Source organism: Aristolochia californica, unplaced genomic scaffold (genome assembly GCF_029961685.1).
Source record: "Aristolochia californica isolate CCGP_79_NKW_82.1479 unplaced genomic scaffold, dmAriCali1.0.hap1 SCAF_1, whole genome shotgun sequence".
Taxonomy (NCBI): domain Eukaryota; kingdom Viridiplantae; phylum Streptophyta; class Magnoliopsida; order Piperales; family Aristolochiaceae; genus Aristolochia; species Aristolochia californica.
In genome coordinates this window covers 5,975,494-5,992,720 of record NW_027181770.1, presented here as the reverse complement: position 1 = coordinate 5,992,720, position 17,227 = coordinate 5,975,494, and the positions used below count along the sequence as shown (strand labels likewise).

General features: G+C 37.7%; 1 protein-coding gene across 2 annotated transcripts; it reads right to left on the bottom strand.

Annotated features, from left to right (window-relative positions):
- Window positions 1–10,174: 10,174 nt before the first annotated feature.
- On the bottom strand, window positions 10,175–16,672 carry LOC137957443 (acetyl-coenzyme A synthetase, chloroplastic/glyoxysomal-like). 2 transcript variants are annotated; one of them, XR_011113401.1, is made up of 19 exons: window positions 16,425–16,672; window positions 15,630–15,773; window positions 15,388–15,543; window positions 15,171–15,293; window positions 14,895–15,063; window positions 14,443–14,525; window positions 14,074–14,175; window positions 13,825–13,913; window positions 13,639–13,729; window positions 13,087–13,200; window positions 12,908–12,984; window positions 12,742–12,820; window positions 12,514–12,582; window positions 12,247–12,422; window positions 11,987–12,043; window positions 11,804–11,894; window positions 11,541–11,639; window positions 10,682–10,754; window positions 10,417–10,497 (listed from the first exon to the last, which is right to left on the bottom strand). XR_011113401.1 is itself a non-coding variant. In XM_068805143.1 (18 exons), the coding sequence occupies exons 1-18, from the start codon at window positions 16,629–16,631 to the stop codon at window positions 10,312–10,314; spliced, it is 2,112 nt and encodes a 703-aa protein (XP_068661244.1). In that variant the 5' UTR covers window positions 16,632–16,672; the 3' UTR covers window positions 10,175–10,311. The 2 variants fall into 2 exon arrangements, 1 of the variants encoding a protein (XP_068661244.1); XM_068805143.1 differs by lacking the exon at window positions 10,682–10,754 and having other exon boundaries at window positions 10,175–10,497.
- Between the last annotated feature and the right edge of the window lie 555 nt (window positions 16,673–17,227).

Below are 17,227 nucleotides of genomic sequence, written 5' to 3'. Positions count from 1 at the left end.
TGAAGCGAGCTCCTAGACAGTGGTACAAGAAATTTGACAGTTTTATGTCCAGTGCAGGTTACATCAGATGTCAGGCAGATCACTGTTGCTATGTCAGGTATTTTGACAATTCTTACATCATTCTGTTACTGTATGTGGATGACATGCTTATTACAGGGGCTAGTATTGATGAGATCAATAATCTAAAGAAGCAGATGTCAGAGCACTTTGCAATGAAGGATTTGGGAGCTGCGAAGCAAATCCTTGGTATGAGAATTGTCAGGGACAGAGTCAGAGGCACGTTGAGACTCTCGCAGGCTGAGTATGTAAAAAAGGTACTCAGCAGGTTCAATATGGATAAGGCCAAACCAGTTGGCACACCCCTGGGCAGTCACTTCAGACTCAGCAAGGACCAGTCACCTAAGTCAGAGGAGGAACTAGATTACATGAGTAACGTTCCTTATGCCTCAGCTATTGGTTCACTTATGTATGCTATGGTTTGCACTAGACCAGATATTGCCCATGCAGTGGGAGTTGTGAGTAGATACATGAGTAACCCAGGAAAACAACATTGGGAAGTTGTGAAGTGGATTATGAGGTACTTAAAAGGCTCCTCAGATACGTGCTTGTGTTTCTCAGGAAAGAGCTTAGAGGTGAGGGGCTATGTTGATGCTGATCTAGCTGGAGATATTGATAGCAGGAAAAATACAACAGGGTTTGTTTACACTCTGGGTGGTACTGCAGTTTCATGGGGTTCAAATCTACAGAAAACAGTTTCTTTGTCTACCACAGAAGCTGAGTACATTGCAGTATCAGAAGCTGCAAAGGAGATGATCTGGCTACAGGGCTTCTTGGAGGAATTGGGCAAGAAAAATCAGAAGGGGACTCTCTACAGCGATAGTCAGAGTGCCATATTCCTTGCCAAGAATCCAACCCTTCATTCCAGGACAAAACACATTTAGATCAGGTATCATTTTATACGATCATTGTTAGATGATGGACAGTTGGTACTTGAGAAAATTTGTGGAAGTAAGAACCCTGCTGATATGTTGACAAAGGGTGTTACACTTGAGAAACTGAAGTTGTGCGCAACTTCAGTTGGTCTTTTAGCATGAAGACAAGAGCAGTGAGCTGTAGAGGTAGTAGATATCATGTTTGAGGAAGAGGGTGATATAGTGGGTATACCAGTCTCCAAGTGGGAGAATTGTTGAGCACGGTGGAGTCTGGTCCATACGTGTGAGCAGGATATGAAGGGGATTCATGATTTTAATTTGCCCTTTGGCGTAAGTTACAATCAAGGGAAAATTAAAATCTCCCTTGGTTCAATTTGAATCTACTTTTTCTCTTCATGGTGTGTCTTCGGGAAACAGAGAGCGGAAGAGAAAGGGCTTTTGACGCGCGGTACTCAGGTTGCCGCCGGAAGAGCGAGGCCGTCGCCGGAGGAGCAAGGTCGTCACTGTTTCTGTCCAGAAACAACAGCTCAGAATGGCGTCACTGTTTTTGTCCAGAAACAGCAACTCAGGACAGCGTAACTGTTTCTATCCAGAAACAGCAGCTCGGGACGGCATCACTGTTTCTGTCCAGAAACAACAGCTCTGTTTGGTCGACGCTACAGAGAGGGGTTTCTGCTGGTCGACGTTGCAGAGAAGGATCTCTATTGGCTGTGTAATAGGTGAAAAGAAAAGATACTAGTCCCACTTGTATTGTGATTCCTCTGATTGAATAAATAAAAATCCTCTGCAGCTCCCGTGGACGTAGGCAATTTGCCGAACCACGTAAAAATTTGTGTCATGTGATTACTTGTCTCTGTATTGTCATTGTTTTGTCGTAACATCCCTCAGTATTAAATCTATAAGATATTGCCAGCATTGACAGACTCATGGGATCAACCGCGAATGAATTAGCAGAGGAGAACGCGAAGCCGCAAGAAAGAAAGAAAAAAGAGAAGCGATTCGGCCGAAACGAGACCAAACGGGATGAAAGAAAAATTACGAATGGAGTGGCGGAGAAGAAGAAGAAGGAAGCAGCGGATTTATAGTAGAGAAAAGGAAGTCGATTTCGAGACGAACGATTGGAAATCCTAATGGACGACTACGACGACCTCTCCGTGACTCCGATGGATTCACTGGTTGCTCTAGAAGCTTGTCAGTTGTCACTGTATCGGTTTCGTTGTTTTCCCATCGCTTCAGTTTTCCGACGGCCGTTACTTGTTATCGGCTAAATGCGCCTCAACGAGTCGATCGGCTAGAACGGAACCGGGTTGGGGAGTAAACAGAGTTGTAACTCGGACGTGATTTCTTAGCTTAACAGGTCATAACTCAAACTCGGAGCTTCACTTCAGTGCTTTAGTGGTAAACAAAGGATGGAAGTTTATGAACAAGGGTAGAGATGACGAAACTCAAATAGGTAGGATTGGGGCTAGTCTAGAGTTGGTTCAAATAGGGATGTACTTTTTGCATTGATTGGTATAAAAAGTATTGAATCTGATACATATAACTTTTGTTCAAGTTATGTTTGTACTAACATACTCTTAGGGGTGGCACCAAGCCAAATCTACTATCAAATCGTTCAAACTCGATTCAGTTTAATTTTTACTTGAGCTCGGCTCGAGTACAAACTTGAAATCAGGCTCGTTAATTATAACAAGTCAAACTCGAGATTTTTCAAGTTCAACTTTATAGCTTGTGAGCCAACTCGTTAGCATAGATTTTTTTTACAAAAATACCTTTTACTCTAATTGCTCTTGTCAATTCCCTTTTTAGTTGGTTGATAGTTGCTCTTATTTACCTTCAACCTCAAAGTTGATTGATCGTTCAAGCTTTTTGGGTCTCTTAACAACAAATGTTGTTGTTTGCCAATAGAATAAATACTATTGATGGAGGTTTTTTGTGTTTGTTCTTTATTTCAGGTCTATTAAGCTAGTTATTATACATTAGTATGTTCCATTGCAAAATCTTGGGCTTCTCGGTGATACCTTGTCATTCAATGGTACCAAGGTCATCACAATATTCTCTTTATTTATTTTTATTTTTTATTTTTAAAGTTTTAAATGTAGCTTGGTCAAACTTAGTTAAAATTTTTGGGCTTGAACTCAATTCCAATTTTAGGCTCGAGGCTGGCCCGAGCTTGTGCTCAAGTTCGAAGTATTCAAATCAAGCCAAACTCGAACATATGCAGGTTCGAACTTAACTTAGTTTGATGCCACCCTTATATACCCTTATTTGATCATAGAAAAAATATAAGTCATTAAAAATAAAAACTATTCCAACCAATTTTTTTTAGTGTTTAAACTCTTTATCTTAATTTTCTTTGGTAAATTAGACCCAAGCATCATTTGGGTTCTGTAACTTTTCTAATTCACTTTCCAAAATCCTCGTCTTCTCTAGTATTAAATCTGAAATTTTTACTAGAGCTCTCTTAGATGTTATATTTGTTTGCATGTTGAGATAACAAATAAAACCTACCTAGCAAGTGCGGTCTTGACATTATTGAGAGTCAACAAAATAGTAACACTACTTGTTTAAGAAATTTATAACAAAAATTAACGGTTAATCACTATGTGTGTACTAAAGTCAGACTTGTTTAAATCTAATGGTAGATGGTAATCCCTCATAGAAGATAATTTTGTTGTCCCGCTTGATACTTTTTATCACAAACTGCATGAGATTCAGGTAAGCATTTAATTAATTAAAAATTTAATTAAGTACTTTGTCAAAAACATCTAAAACGAATAAGTTGTGGTCTTTGTATGGATTATCCAATACGAAAATCCATTTGGTGCGAAACATCCGAAACAGTTATCTCAACCGTTCGATCATGATCGAATGATTGAGATAGCAGTTGATTGGACGGTTGAGATAGCCGTTTGATTGCACGGTTGAGATAATCGTTGATCATGATTAAACAGTTGAGATAGTTGTTTTGCATGTTTCACACAATGTAGCTTTTCATATTGGATCAACCCACATCGTCTTGTGTATGTAAAAAAAGTGCAGAAGTAAAGTTGATCTAGAGCTAGTATTACTGGCTAATCGACTCTGATTACTCATTCTACATTGGACTTGTGGTCACTCAGATTTCCACCTTGAGATCATATAGGTATCGAGCTGAAGTTAAATAGTTCCCTTTATGTATTCCATTTCCTGCACAAAGTTTTAGGGCGTACATTAATGCAAAATTGGCTCCATCAAAAGTGGATCTACATTTTTCTTCTTCATGTGCTTTTTCGTTGAGGAATCTCAGTCCTATTCGAGAAGGTGAATACTTTGTATATTGAGTCAGTTGCTGAGACACTTATGATCTTTCAATAAGGTGGCTCAGTCATAACTAAAACTAAAACTAAATAAATATAAAAATAATCAAGATAGAAAAAAAATCTCTTTAGGATAAATATTATGTTATATATGTTTCGTTAAATATTATAATAATTTTTAGGCATAAACTTAATGTATAGTAGACCTAGTTACGTGTGGGTCTAAGCCAATCCATGATTTTGATTTTGTATCCAACAATCCTCAAGCACAACCAAGGTTTTGGGAACTGGGATTGAGAATCGACTTGATGACGCCCCTATCCCGAATCAAATCTAATCAATTCACTTATATAACTTTTTTACAAGGCAACTTGGCAAGAAATATAATTCAAAAAATATCCAATTTCTTCTCATTGATCAAGATAAGACTTTTTGAGGGTCAGTTCACATTGCTCTTTTGGATTTTTATGTGTCATTTTAATGTACAACTGCTTTGCTTGATAGAATAGTTATGGTTCAAGGCATACTTTATGGTATAAATTTTAAGTGCACTTTTCAACCATGTTTTTTAAATAGTGCACCTCTAATTTCTTCTTATTTGGTAGCCAAGTGAAGTCGATGAATCTTGGCATGTTTAACAATTGGTCAACACTATGCTCATGAAAATGTCTGATTATCCTGTAGTATTTTTATGCTTGTATTGGGTGTGTTGGAGGATTTCAAAGAAAATTCATTCATTAGACTCAAGGGTTGTTCTAAAGGCATATTTGATCAATTAATTCTAACAGATTGTTGATTTTCTTCAATTCGACTATAAACATCAGTGGTAGAGAATTAAATCTCAGAAAGACGATAAGATGTTGTTGAAGATAAACTTGAATATTGAAAATAAAGACGGATATTGTAGAGAAGTAGGAGTTGTATTTTTTAATTGATTCAGGATATATCCCTTTGTATAAATTTGTAACCTAATAACATAATCTTGATACAAAATAAAGATTTGTTATGGTATAAAAGCATTAAGGCTTCCTTCGACGAGAGAGACTCTAGTTAGGAGAATCGCCATTGACATTGTTAATTTTGCACTTAGGCATTTGCTTCTCTGAAGTCCACTCTACCCATAAAATATGTCGTCGTGACAGGATCTATCGCTGCCTTTTGTCTACATAGTAGGTCTTGTTGTGGCTTACGACGGCAATCCCATCAAGGTTTAAAACCTCTCGGTAAACAAAAATCAGGCATCACGTCAGACTATCGGGACCACAACGGCAAGTAACGTCACCGCTTCCAGCTCTGTCGTAGGTTCTGGCTTCATAACAATCGTTTCTGGCTCTATCGTTCTCTGTGATCGGGCAACAGATACAAACGTTAGGACATCTCGCCAAAAATTAAATTCTTTTGGACGTTTCCAAAGTGAAAATTACATAACCACCGAGGCGTCTCACTGGAAATCTGTACCAAATGATTTTCCTTCTCTGGCATCAACAACAGGGTACGGACCTACATATGCGAAACCCAAGAAATGCATGAAGCCCGAGAATTTTTTCTCTCTGGCACTGTTGTCGGGATAGACATGTCAGACTTCACAGGCGAGCCTTTTCCACTCGTTTCCAGCTCCATGGAATGCGCTATTATGACATCGATCCATTACATTTAGCGCTTAACCACATAACATTTCAATAAGGATATTGTAAGCATGGCATCCAAACTTGCACCAATTGTACTATTCAGATCAACATGGGTTGGTTCTCGTACCACAACTCCTTACTGAGGATAATTATAGCACATAGAGTCATTCCATAACTATGGTTATAACGGTCAAGAATAAATATGGTTTTGTGGATGGATCAATAAAGCGTCCAGACAAGGATGTTGATCATGAATTGCAATAGGAGATTCGTTGTGACAATCTTGTCAAAACCTGGTTATTGATTTCGATCTCCAAAGACATTGAGACTAGTGTATTCTATTGTGATGGAGCACAAGCAGTTTGGAATGAACTATGCTAACATTTTTCTTTAGGTAAGATGTTCAATTATTTCATATTGAAAATGAGATACATGATTGCGTATAACATAATATGTCTGTTGGCTCTTGTTTCACCAAGCCCAAAGGATTGTGGGATGAGAGAGATGTTCTTTATCTTATCTCAAATTGCAGTTGTGGAATCATAAAGGAGAGGTAAAATCATGTGGGTAACTCCTCAACCCATGACGAATTTTCAAGTAAAACCCTTTACTTCTCATTTCAAAGTAAGAAAGCCACATGGATCCTCGATAGTGGAGCAATTGATTATATTGTTTGTTGTTCTGAATTGCTTACAACTTGGAGAGCAGCTAAGGACAAAACAATGGAATTACCAAATGGTTCTCATGCCAATGTTACACATGTTGGTCGAGTGGTGTTCTCTTTTAGTTTGGTTTTTAATAATATTTTATGTGTCCTAATTTTCCAATTAAACTTCATTTTCATAAGCAAGCTTATTTATCATTCTCTCTATATCACCGTGTTCATTTTTGTGCAATACAGGACCTACGATCGGGGAAGATGGGTAGGACAAAAATTGAATGGAAGGGTCTCTACTACCTTGATCAACCTCCAAAATCATCTTGCTATTCCGTCCATTCTTCCTCTGGTCTTTGACATCTTTTGAAATGTTGCATGTTGATATTTGGGGGATTTACCAAATTGCATCTATTTCTGGGATCTAATATTTTCTCACCATAGTTGATGATTTTACTAGGTGTACATGGATTTATTTGATGCGCCACAAATCTGAAACTCAAACTCACCTAACTAATTTTTTATTAGTATGGTAGAAACCCAATTCTCTTATAAAGTCAAAGTTGTGTATAGTGATAATGACTCTGAATTTATTTTTGTGGCCTATTACTTGTTCAAAGGCATTGTCCACCAAATAAATTGTGTTCATGCCCCACAACAAAATCGGGTAGCGGAACACAAACATAGACACTTGCTAAACATGGCATGAGTCTTGCTTTTTCAAGCCCATTTTCCTCAAAATTTTTGGGGGGGGATGCCATTTTAATTGCTATTTATCTCATAAATCGGACACCTACACCAGTTTTGTAAGGTAAAACACCTTATGAGAATTGTTTAATACTATTCCTAATTACTCATATTGACGAGTATTTGAATATTTATGTTTTGCCTCCACTCATACCAGTAAACCATTCAAATGTGATGCATGTGCAGTCTGTTATATTTTTTTTGGGCACCCTTATGGAAAAAAATGATACATAGTGTATGATCTTGAACTCCATAGAGTGTTTGTATCCCGAAACCTCTTAAACACATTTCCACTGCCAATGAGAGTCCCATGATTCATCCTCTCATAACCTCCATGTTTTATGATGATCCTATACCAGATACACCTACTCAGTCAGAAAGTCATGTAATTAAAAATATTGATAATGCTCATTCCCCTCACATACCTTCTCCCACTCCTATGTCACTCTGTGCTCGTTGCCAATCTACCAGACCAATTAAGTGACCAACCTTCCTTCAAAATTTTCACGTGGAAGCGACCAATTAAGTGAATTCTCTTAAGTTCTTTCTTATGCCCAGTTGTCCACTTTACTGGCTACGAGGGATCCAAAATGGTGTCAAACCATACATGATGAAATTTAATCACTATAAGTTAATTACACATGGACACTCATATCTCTTCCACCTGGCAAGAAACCCATTGGATGTAAATGAGTGTACAAAGTGAAGCTCAAATCTGATGGAACCATCAAGTGTTATAAAACCCGCTTGGTCGTCAAAGGATACAACTAGATTGAAGGAGTAGATTATCAAAATACGTTTGACCCGATTGCCAAACTGGTTACTGTACGTGTTCTACTTATTGTTTCTACTATTCAAGGATGGCATCTTCTTCACCAACGTGACATCAACAATGCGTTCTTACATGGTAATCTTAATGAAGATGCATATATGTCCCTACCTCCAGGTTTTGGACGAAAGGGGGAGACTTAAGTGTGCAAATTCAAAAAGTCATTATACGACTTGAAGCAAGGTTCTAGACAATAGTTTTTGAAGTTTTCCACAACTCTAAAGTTTGTTGGATTTCATCAATCAAAGGTAAACTATTCATTATTTGTCCAATCCCACTGGGGAAGTTTCGAGGCAATACTTGTGTATGTTGATGACGTGGTTTTGGCAAATAACATTCTGCAACAAATTGAAGATATGAAACAATTATTATCTAAACAGTTCAAACTTAAGGATTTTGGTCAACTCAAATACATCTTGGGCATAGAAGCAGCATGGTCTTCAAAGGGGATTTCCCTCTCCCACAAGAAATATGCTTTGGAGATAGAAGATATTGGATTTCTAGGAGCTAAACCTACAAGGTTTCCAATGGAGCAAAACTTATCTCTTACACAATATGATGGAGACCTCCTAAATAACCATTCATCATACAAGTGTATTGTGTGAAGATTGATCTACTTGACCATTACTAGACCAGATTTGGTCTATGTTATACATGTTTTAAGCCAATTTATGGAAAAACTATGTACCACACATTGAGGCAGCACATAGAGTCCTTAGATACTTGAAACAAACCCCAGGATAGGGTATTCTGTTATCCTCCACAACTATACTCTAATTAAATACATTTTGTGATACAGATTGGGCTCGCTGAAAGGACACAAGAAGGTCAGTAACATAGTATTGTGTATTTCTTGGATAATCACCTATTTATTGGAAAATAAATAAGTAAACAACGGTGGCTCGATTAACTGCCAAAGCAGAGTATCGTTATATGGCTACTGCATGTTACGAAATTACTTGGTTGAAGAATGTTTTAAAGGAATCAGAAATCAAACATACTTAGTCGGTCATATTGTACTCTGACAACCAAACTGCTCTATATATTGCCTCAAATCCAGTCTTTCATGAGCAAACCAAAACACATTGAAATTGATTGTCACTTAGTTAGTGAAAAGATTCAGGCAAGCATAATTAAGACAACACACATACGAACCAACAACCAAATTACAGACTTATTCACTAAGGCGTTGAGTTCGTCGCAATTTGAGTCATTACTTGACAAGTTGGGTATCATTAACATACACTCCAACTTGAGGGGGAGTGCTAAAAATAAACTTGAAGATTGAAGATAAAGATGGATTTTGTAGATAAGTAGGATTTGTATTTTTAAATTGATTCGGGATATATCCCTTTGTATAAATCTATAACATAATAGCATAATCTTAATAAAAATAAATAAAGATTTTTTAGAATAAGGTTTTTAAATGTTCACTTGTTTCATATCCTTAGAAATTTAGTTGACTCAAGAATCTTCTGTTGTTTGTGATAGGTGCTCTGCAAGTGTAGTTCTCAATATCATTGTATTGTTAGAATAGGTAGTTCGATAATGAAGGTACGTCTGGAATTAGTGTGTCATGAAAAATAAAAACTCAAATCTTACTTTTGTTGCTCTGAGGTGTCGTGGGCATTTTCACAATTTCTATTCCTCGTTTGGCACCTTTACTCTTACATTGTCGTATACAACATGTACTATGTCTAAAACTACCTTTAGGTCTTGTTGTGATTAAATTCCATCATTTAACCTTCGATTATGATATTGCAGAAGATAAAATTCTATTATAAAAGCCATTAGTTCTACCGGTATATATGAATTTATAAGAACAATAACAAAAAAAGAAGATAAAATTTCTTTTTAAGACTTAGGCCAAGATTTTCTAATATTTAGATTCATTTTTAAAGAATAAAACAAATAACCAAATCATAATATAACAAAAAAATTAACATAAATAAACATAAATTTTTATTTAACCAATAAAAAACTAAAAAATATGAAACTAAATCAGCCCTTTTTTCTCTGTAACTACTTTCACGATATTTCTTATGATAAGTAGATCGAATCAATCAAAAACCTTTTTCCAAAAAATTTCATTATTTTATTTTTAAATGATAGTCATAAATGTATCATGCCTTGCAATATCATTGAGAAGTGGACATGGACACTCATTTGTGCACCAAACGACCAACCATACTAACTACGCCGAAAACGTGCGAAAGGCCCGTCAGCAATCGCTCAGTGCTATAAGCTGATCCACCACACCTGGATCGGCAAGTGTACTTGTATCTCCAAGCTCATCCAACTGCCTTGAAGCTATCTTTCTCAAAATCCTTCTCATGATTTTTCCGCTTCTTGTTTTAGGGAGGCCTGGTGCCCAATGAATTCTGTCTGGAGCAGCAAATGCACCAATCTGTAACAGTAAAAGATGGTTAATCACAAAGTGCAATGAGCCCATTACTCTGCAACGTCGAACCATATCACTTGAGATAAAAGGGGGTGGACTGCTAGCTGAAGATCAAATCTGTGTATTACATAACGTAGACTTTTATGTCCTATGTCACCTATAGATAGCTACATAAAACAACCGTGATTACCTTTGGTAGTAATATGTTGGTGGATTTCCCCCTTCAGAATAGAAGCAAAACTGCAAGTCTGTACAGTTCCTTACTGCTAATTGATTTACCAATTTGTTAATAGGAGAAGAATGAAGACATACATTTATTTAGTGGATCAGCCAAACTAAGCCAAAAAAGTATTGACTTCAAAGATTATGGTAACCTGACCCTGCCCGGCAACCAGTCCCTGCGAAAAACCCGTGAACAATCTCCCGACCCCATTCCTACCATCCATGCGAAACCCACCTGTCCCCGTCCCCGCCCCGTTGTGCTCTAAATGTTAAAATTTTTACATAATGTTATTTTGTATAGGGGTATATTTTATAAATTTACAAACACATACCCAAATATACTGAGTTGGTTCAGGTTGGATTGGGTCGGGTTAATCTCATCTCTAAAACCAACCCATGATGGGTTTTAACAGCAAAACCCATCCCCGTAGGCAGGGCTGATTTTGAAACCCATCCCACCTTGATCAGGTCCGACTGGAGAACCCACCCCACTGCCATCCCTAGCTAGAACCAAATGAAAAAGTTGCTTCAGTAATTGCAACTCATAAGTATTCCCATCTAAAGATTAGTACCCAGACTTATGAAGAGGGTTTGTCAGCCCAGCTTACGACAATTCATTCGCATGAATGAATAGCAATATGCTTGTGACCGTCATGTTATAAGAAACTTTATGCATTCTACAGCATGCAAGGCGCATCCCTGTATGTTTTCTTTCCTTTTTAAGGCATGCATCCAACCATGTATTGAGCCAAAGTGTGTTGTTATAGTTTCTTTTACAACTGCATGGTTATGAAGTTCAACAATAAATAGGCAAGAAATTGGTCTACCTGTTTTCGAACCATTAATATGAGACTTTTCCGGAGTTCTTCACTGTAAGGAACACCCTCCACCAAAGTGACAAACGCATAAATACCCTGTCCCTTGACCTGATAATAAAAAGTGGAGATTCTTACCCAAGAAAGAGGAGTTTGTTATATAGCTATTCACAAACTACGCTTGTTGTATCACAATCAGACTCCAAAATAACCTAAATAGTTGATCAAACTGTCACTCGATGAAACAAGCATACAAGCTATAATAACCCAGTTACCTCATGCTCAACACCAACAACTGCAGCTTCTGCACATTGGGGGTGTGAAACGAGAGCAGATTCTACTTCGGCTGTGCCAATACGATGTCCACTGCACAAACAAATAATTAGAGGAATTCATCAAAGCACATTTCCTTCTATTATACAGCTCAAGGAAAATTTTACTGAGCACCAGAAAATCACCTGACATTTATAACATCATCAACCCTCCCAGTAAGCCAATAATAGCCATCCTTATCCCTACAGCACAGATGAGTAAGACATCCATGTAAATTGATAGAATGTAAAATGTAAATATTGAATTTTTTGAATATACGATACCGAATTTGTGACAAAAAAGATAAAAGAGAAAGGTACTGAGCAGAACAGAACAGTCAAGAGGATTAAGAAGTGGAATGCAAAAAGCAGACAAGAAAGAAGAGCATATAGAGTTAGATGTGTACCGACTACAACCATCACCACTGAAGTAATACCCTGAGAATGGTTTGAAGTATGTGGTTTCGTATCTTTCATGATCACCATATAGAGTTCGGAATGCTCCAGGCCATGATTTTTTCACGCATAAATACCCGTTGCACTCACCTTCAATCTCTATGCCTTTCTCATCAACAACTGCTGGCTGCATTGTGAACTCAAAAACACATAATATTAACAACCAAATAGCAAACAGGAAACCCATATCAGAAAATATTTAATCTGTCAACACATACCTGGACTCCAAAGAATGGAAGAGTGGCAGAACCAGGCTTCTGTGGCCACGCACCTGGTAGAGGAGTAATCTGCACAGAACAAGGAAATGTAAATAACTTCAGCAGCTACCACAATAAGATAGACATCCCTTTAACACTTACACATAAAGAATAACTGCAAAACAATTGTGCCAAATTAAATTGTCTTAATTTCATGATTAAGCATAACACGCACGAGAGAAAGCTAACCATGAAGCCTCCTGTTTCGGTTTGCCACCAGGTATCAGATATAGGACAGCGAGAATCTCCAACAATATTATAAAACCACCTGTAAAAGGAAAAGAAAAACGCTAAATATTTCTAAAGTACTGGGATAATCTAAACTGCTCCACAGATAGCCTAGGAGGCAAGCTACCTCCAAGCACTAGGATTTATAGGTTCTCCCACACTTCCAAGAATACGTAGTGATCTACGGGAGTAGCGATTAACATACTGCACAGAAAACAATAAAAAATATAAAAAAAAATCTATTTTGTTACAGTAACGCATTCCTAATGTAGTAGCATTCCAGGGATTACTAGAAACGTTTCTTACCTCATTGCCATCTCGCATGAGGGAACGCACAAGTGTGGGAGCTGTATAGAATATTGTCACTTTGAATTTGTCAACAATGTCCCAGCAACGACCAGAATCTGGATAGTTTGGGGCCTGCCAAAGATGTGCTAGAGTTATTCACAAGAATATGGATTGATAGTGAACCATGGCAAAAGGCTCTGAAAATTGTAATGATGGTCATTACATTTTAATGATAGAATCAATACTCTCTTAAGAAAAGTAACCATTCTCTTTAGATGAGTATAACCAATAAAGCCTTGATCATTCACATGACGGCATAGCCACTGGGTCTTCGGCCTCAATCTCAAAGGCAAGGAACTACCAAATCCTTGAGATCAGTGGCTCAAAACTCCAGCTTCACTACCGAAGAAAATGAACATGTAATTGTTTGCAAAGTTAAAGTACATATCCTCATTGCCAAACTCATAGTAAATTTTTTATTCCATTCAATGTTAAATTTGCCATCAGTCCCAACCATTTTCACATCACAAAGCCACATTATTCTAAAATGAAAAAGTTTGATATCACTACCCCCTCAAAAACAACAACACTAGCACCATTGAGCAGAGGACCATATGTTACATAACTGTGTCCTGTAATCCAACCACAATCAGCAGTGCACCTGAAAGTCAGAAAAGGATCATTGTACAGCTCTGTACAGCTATTAGAAGATGGTTTATCCAAAGATGAGCATTAGACCATGTGAGACCAGCATACCAGTATATATCAGATGGCTTGTAATCAAATGCATACTTAAAGGTTGTCGATGTGTATATCATGTATCCACCTGTTGTATGCAGAACACCCTGTGCATGAATACAAGGATTGGATGCAAAATCATATTAGGAGGTACCCATTAATAACAATTAACATGTAGGCAACAGCCTTATAGCAGGCATAAGCAACAGTTTCTGTGAGTCATAAAGAGACAAAAGAGAGAGAACAAGATATGAATTAAGGAGATACCTTCGGCTTTCCAGTGCTCCCACTAGTATACAAAAGAAAGAGAGGATCTTCCGCGTCAACCCACTCTACATCACAGGTTTTCGGATATTTTGGAACAGTATCCTGGAAGATTAATCCAGATTTTGAGCATGGAGGAAATAAAATTATCACATAAAAATTAGTTTTAGCTATCAAATCTTAATGTTGCATAACAAGACTCGCCATTAAGGCCAAGGAGATGTCCCTTGTTAATAATTTGAAGATCTTATCTATTTCACAATCACGAAGAAACTGAAGCAGAAATGTTGCTAATGAATTGCCCTGATTTCAGGCACAGACACTACAACAGCTAAGTAAAAAGAAAAAAGGATAAGGATTCAAGTTTTCAACCTGCCACCAAACATCTCTTCCCGCCTGCCATTTTGTTGCTTCCCTCTTCATAACAAGCTCGTTTTCATAGGTCAAACACACTCCTGAACAAGGGAACAAAATGTGAACTGTTAAACATGTGCTCCAAAAACGAGATAAAAGAAAAAAGGATAGCAAACAACTTTATTTATAACAAAAGATACAAAAACATATTGATCAGTACACATTAAACTGTGAAAAACTTTTGCCAGATATGAGAAATTGATCGCCATTAAAAATCACAGGCTTATAAATGACAAAGGAAAGCATTTATTATAAGAAAACTGTATCTTTTACTCGTTTGTATTGAACAGAATGGGTAGGAAAATGATGAGCTGAAATTGGCTTCTATCAATCAAGGGAAATCAACCAACAAAAAACATCAATTGCAAAGTGTCCTTAGAAAATTAAAGTGAAAGTTATAATTCACACACCTACGGAGATGCCTTCTTTGGATGATTGAACCAATGCAGCATCTACGATATCTTTGAGATGAATAACCTTAGGACCCCTTCGAACAGCATTACAGGTTATAACTGCCTTTGGTCTGCAATCCATTATTCTTTGTGCAAGGGAATCAGCAGAGAATCCAGCAAATACAACCTAGAAGACCAATTAAGTAAAACCTAAATTTTCTGTTACATGTCCAAATTAAAAATAGTAGTAATAGAAACATCAACAAAGAGTAACATGGCTGTTTGAGCAATTACCGAGTGTACAGCACCAATGCGAGCGCAGGCCAACATTGCTACAGGCAATTCCATCAGCATAGGTAAATAAATTATAACAGCATCTCCTTTCCCAACGCCAATATCTTTCAAGTAGTTAGAGAGCTATTTCCGCCATTGATATAAAAAATCAGACTTCAAACTTTATATACAATAAGTTCTGAAATTTAGGGTTCATAATAGATTCTCACTTAAGTACCTGGCAAACTTTCACCAAGAGCTCAGTGTAGGTCAAAGACCCATCATGGCCTGGGTCATTTCCTTCCCAGTACAATGCAATTTTGCCACCATTTCCAGCTTCAATATTTCTATCCAATGCATTGTAGCATATGTTTGTGATACCACCTTTGAACCACTGCCAGCAGTATATAGACATTTCTGAGAACTCCTAAAATAGGCATATAGCGTATACAGAAGTTTAAAATGAACGAAAAATCTCACTTCAATTTTCACAGTGCCCTTCATAATATCTAGATTTTCAGTAACTACTTGTTCACCCCATTTCTTTTTCCAATAAAACTCCGTAGCTATCTCTGACCAGAAACCAGCTGGGTCCTCGATCGATCTTCTATACAGCTCCAGATACTGATCAGGGCGCTAAAACAGTCAGCGAATTGCTATAACCCATAAATTAGATACTGATAAAGGGCATTAAAATAGTCAGCGAATTGCTATAACCCATAAATCTGTGAAGTTTGAGTCCAAATTCAGTGTTTCAAGGAACAAGTTTCATTGATACGAAAAGTTGGACTTTCGTAAAAATAGATACAAAGACACGTATTACCGAAACCAGATCAGAATAGAAAAAATGTCAGCTTTCTGGCAAATTTCAACTCTACATCTACCAGAAGCAAGAGTAAGTACGCTTACATAAACAAGTTTTTTTTTTTTTTTTAAAATGATGCTGTACATAAATAAGTTAATATACAGAAAAAACAAATCAAGACATCGCGGACGTTTAACGCAGATAACAGAAGAAAGAGTATGGATATAATAACAATAAGCTTCAGGTTGCAGAAAATTGTTTGAGAAACACCAACCGAGAAAGCGCAATAGCAACTTACAATTGGATAAGTGGATAACACAAAACGGCAAACAGTCTTCCTAAGAGTCATCTTCCTCCAGAAAATGAGAAAAACAGATAGCGCAGAAGCATAACGTAAACCGTTTGTACTACAAGTCATCAATCAAAACAAAATGAACTTTACGTCAGGAATCCTAGAAAGTAGAAATCACCTTCTCAAGTGAAGAAACAAGAGCCCGTCTCGAGAAATCCTCGCTCGGGCAAACCAGATCGTTCTCCTCGGAGGAGAGCGCCTCTCCAAGAATGACCGCGTTCAAACGGTCGATCTTCCCGGCACCGGACGGGAGGTCGGCCATTGAATCGACGTGTCGGAGAGGATCCGACACGGTCAGATTCCACCGAGGAGCTTCGGCCGCCATCAGTCCCAGTCGCCTCCGAGAGAAATGCTGTCTCCACGCACCAGAAGAGCGCAAGGTTGACAAGCAGATTCCCGCACCTCGGCCTGGAGCAAAATTCGGAGACGCGATTTCAAATTGACAAGATAGGGCCATCTTCCTGTTCTATATTATATATAGGTCTGTAACTACTTATCGAGTACCGATTGCTGACTATGTTTGTTTTTCCTTTCTGACAAAAAAGAAAAAAAGGAAAATCGTTTAAAGATATGCAATTTTTTTATTATTAGATATCCCTCAGTACTAAATCTATTAGATATTGCCAGCTTAGACAGACGCCTTGAATCAACCGCGAATGAATTAGAAGAGGAGAACGCGAAGCCGCAAAAAAGAGAGAAGGGATTCGGCCGAAACGAGACGAAACGGGATGAAAGAAAAATTAAGAACGGAGTGGCGGCGAAGAAGAAGATGGAAGCAGCGGATTTATTGTATAGAACAGGAAGGCGATTTCGAGACGGACGAAGGGAAATCCTAATGGTCGACGACGACGACCTATCCATGACTCCGATGCTTCCGATGGATTCACCGGTTGCACTAAAAGTCGATCAATACACGCAAGC

Bases quoted from the DNA above. Each gene is read 5' to 3' on its own strand.
- LOC137957443 (XM_068805143.1), bottom strand. From the start codon at position 16,631: ATGGCGGCCGAAGCTCCTCGGTGGAATCTGACCGTGTCGGATCCTCTC. The intron at 15,294-15,387 runs GTACTTAAGTGA...TGGCGGAAATAG, and splicing joins TCTTGGTGAAAGTTTGCCAG to CTCTCTAACTACTTGAAAGA. The intron at 12,583-12,741 runs GTTAGCTTTCTC...TGTTCTGTGCAG, and splicing joins CCGAAACAGGAGGCTTCATG to ATTACTCCTCTACCAGGTGC.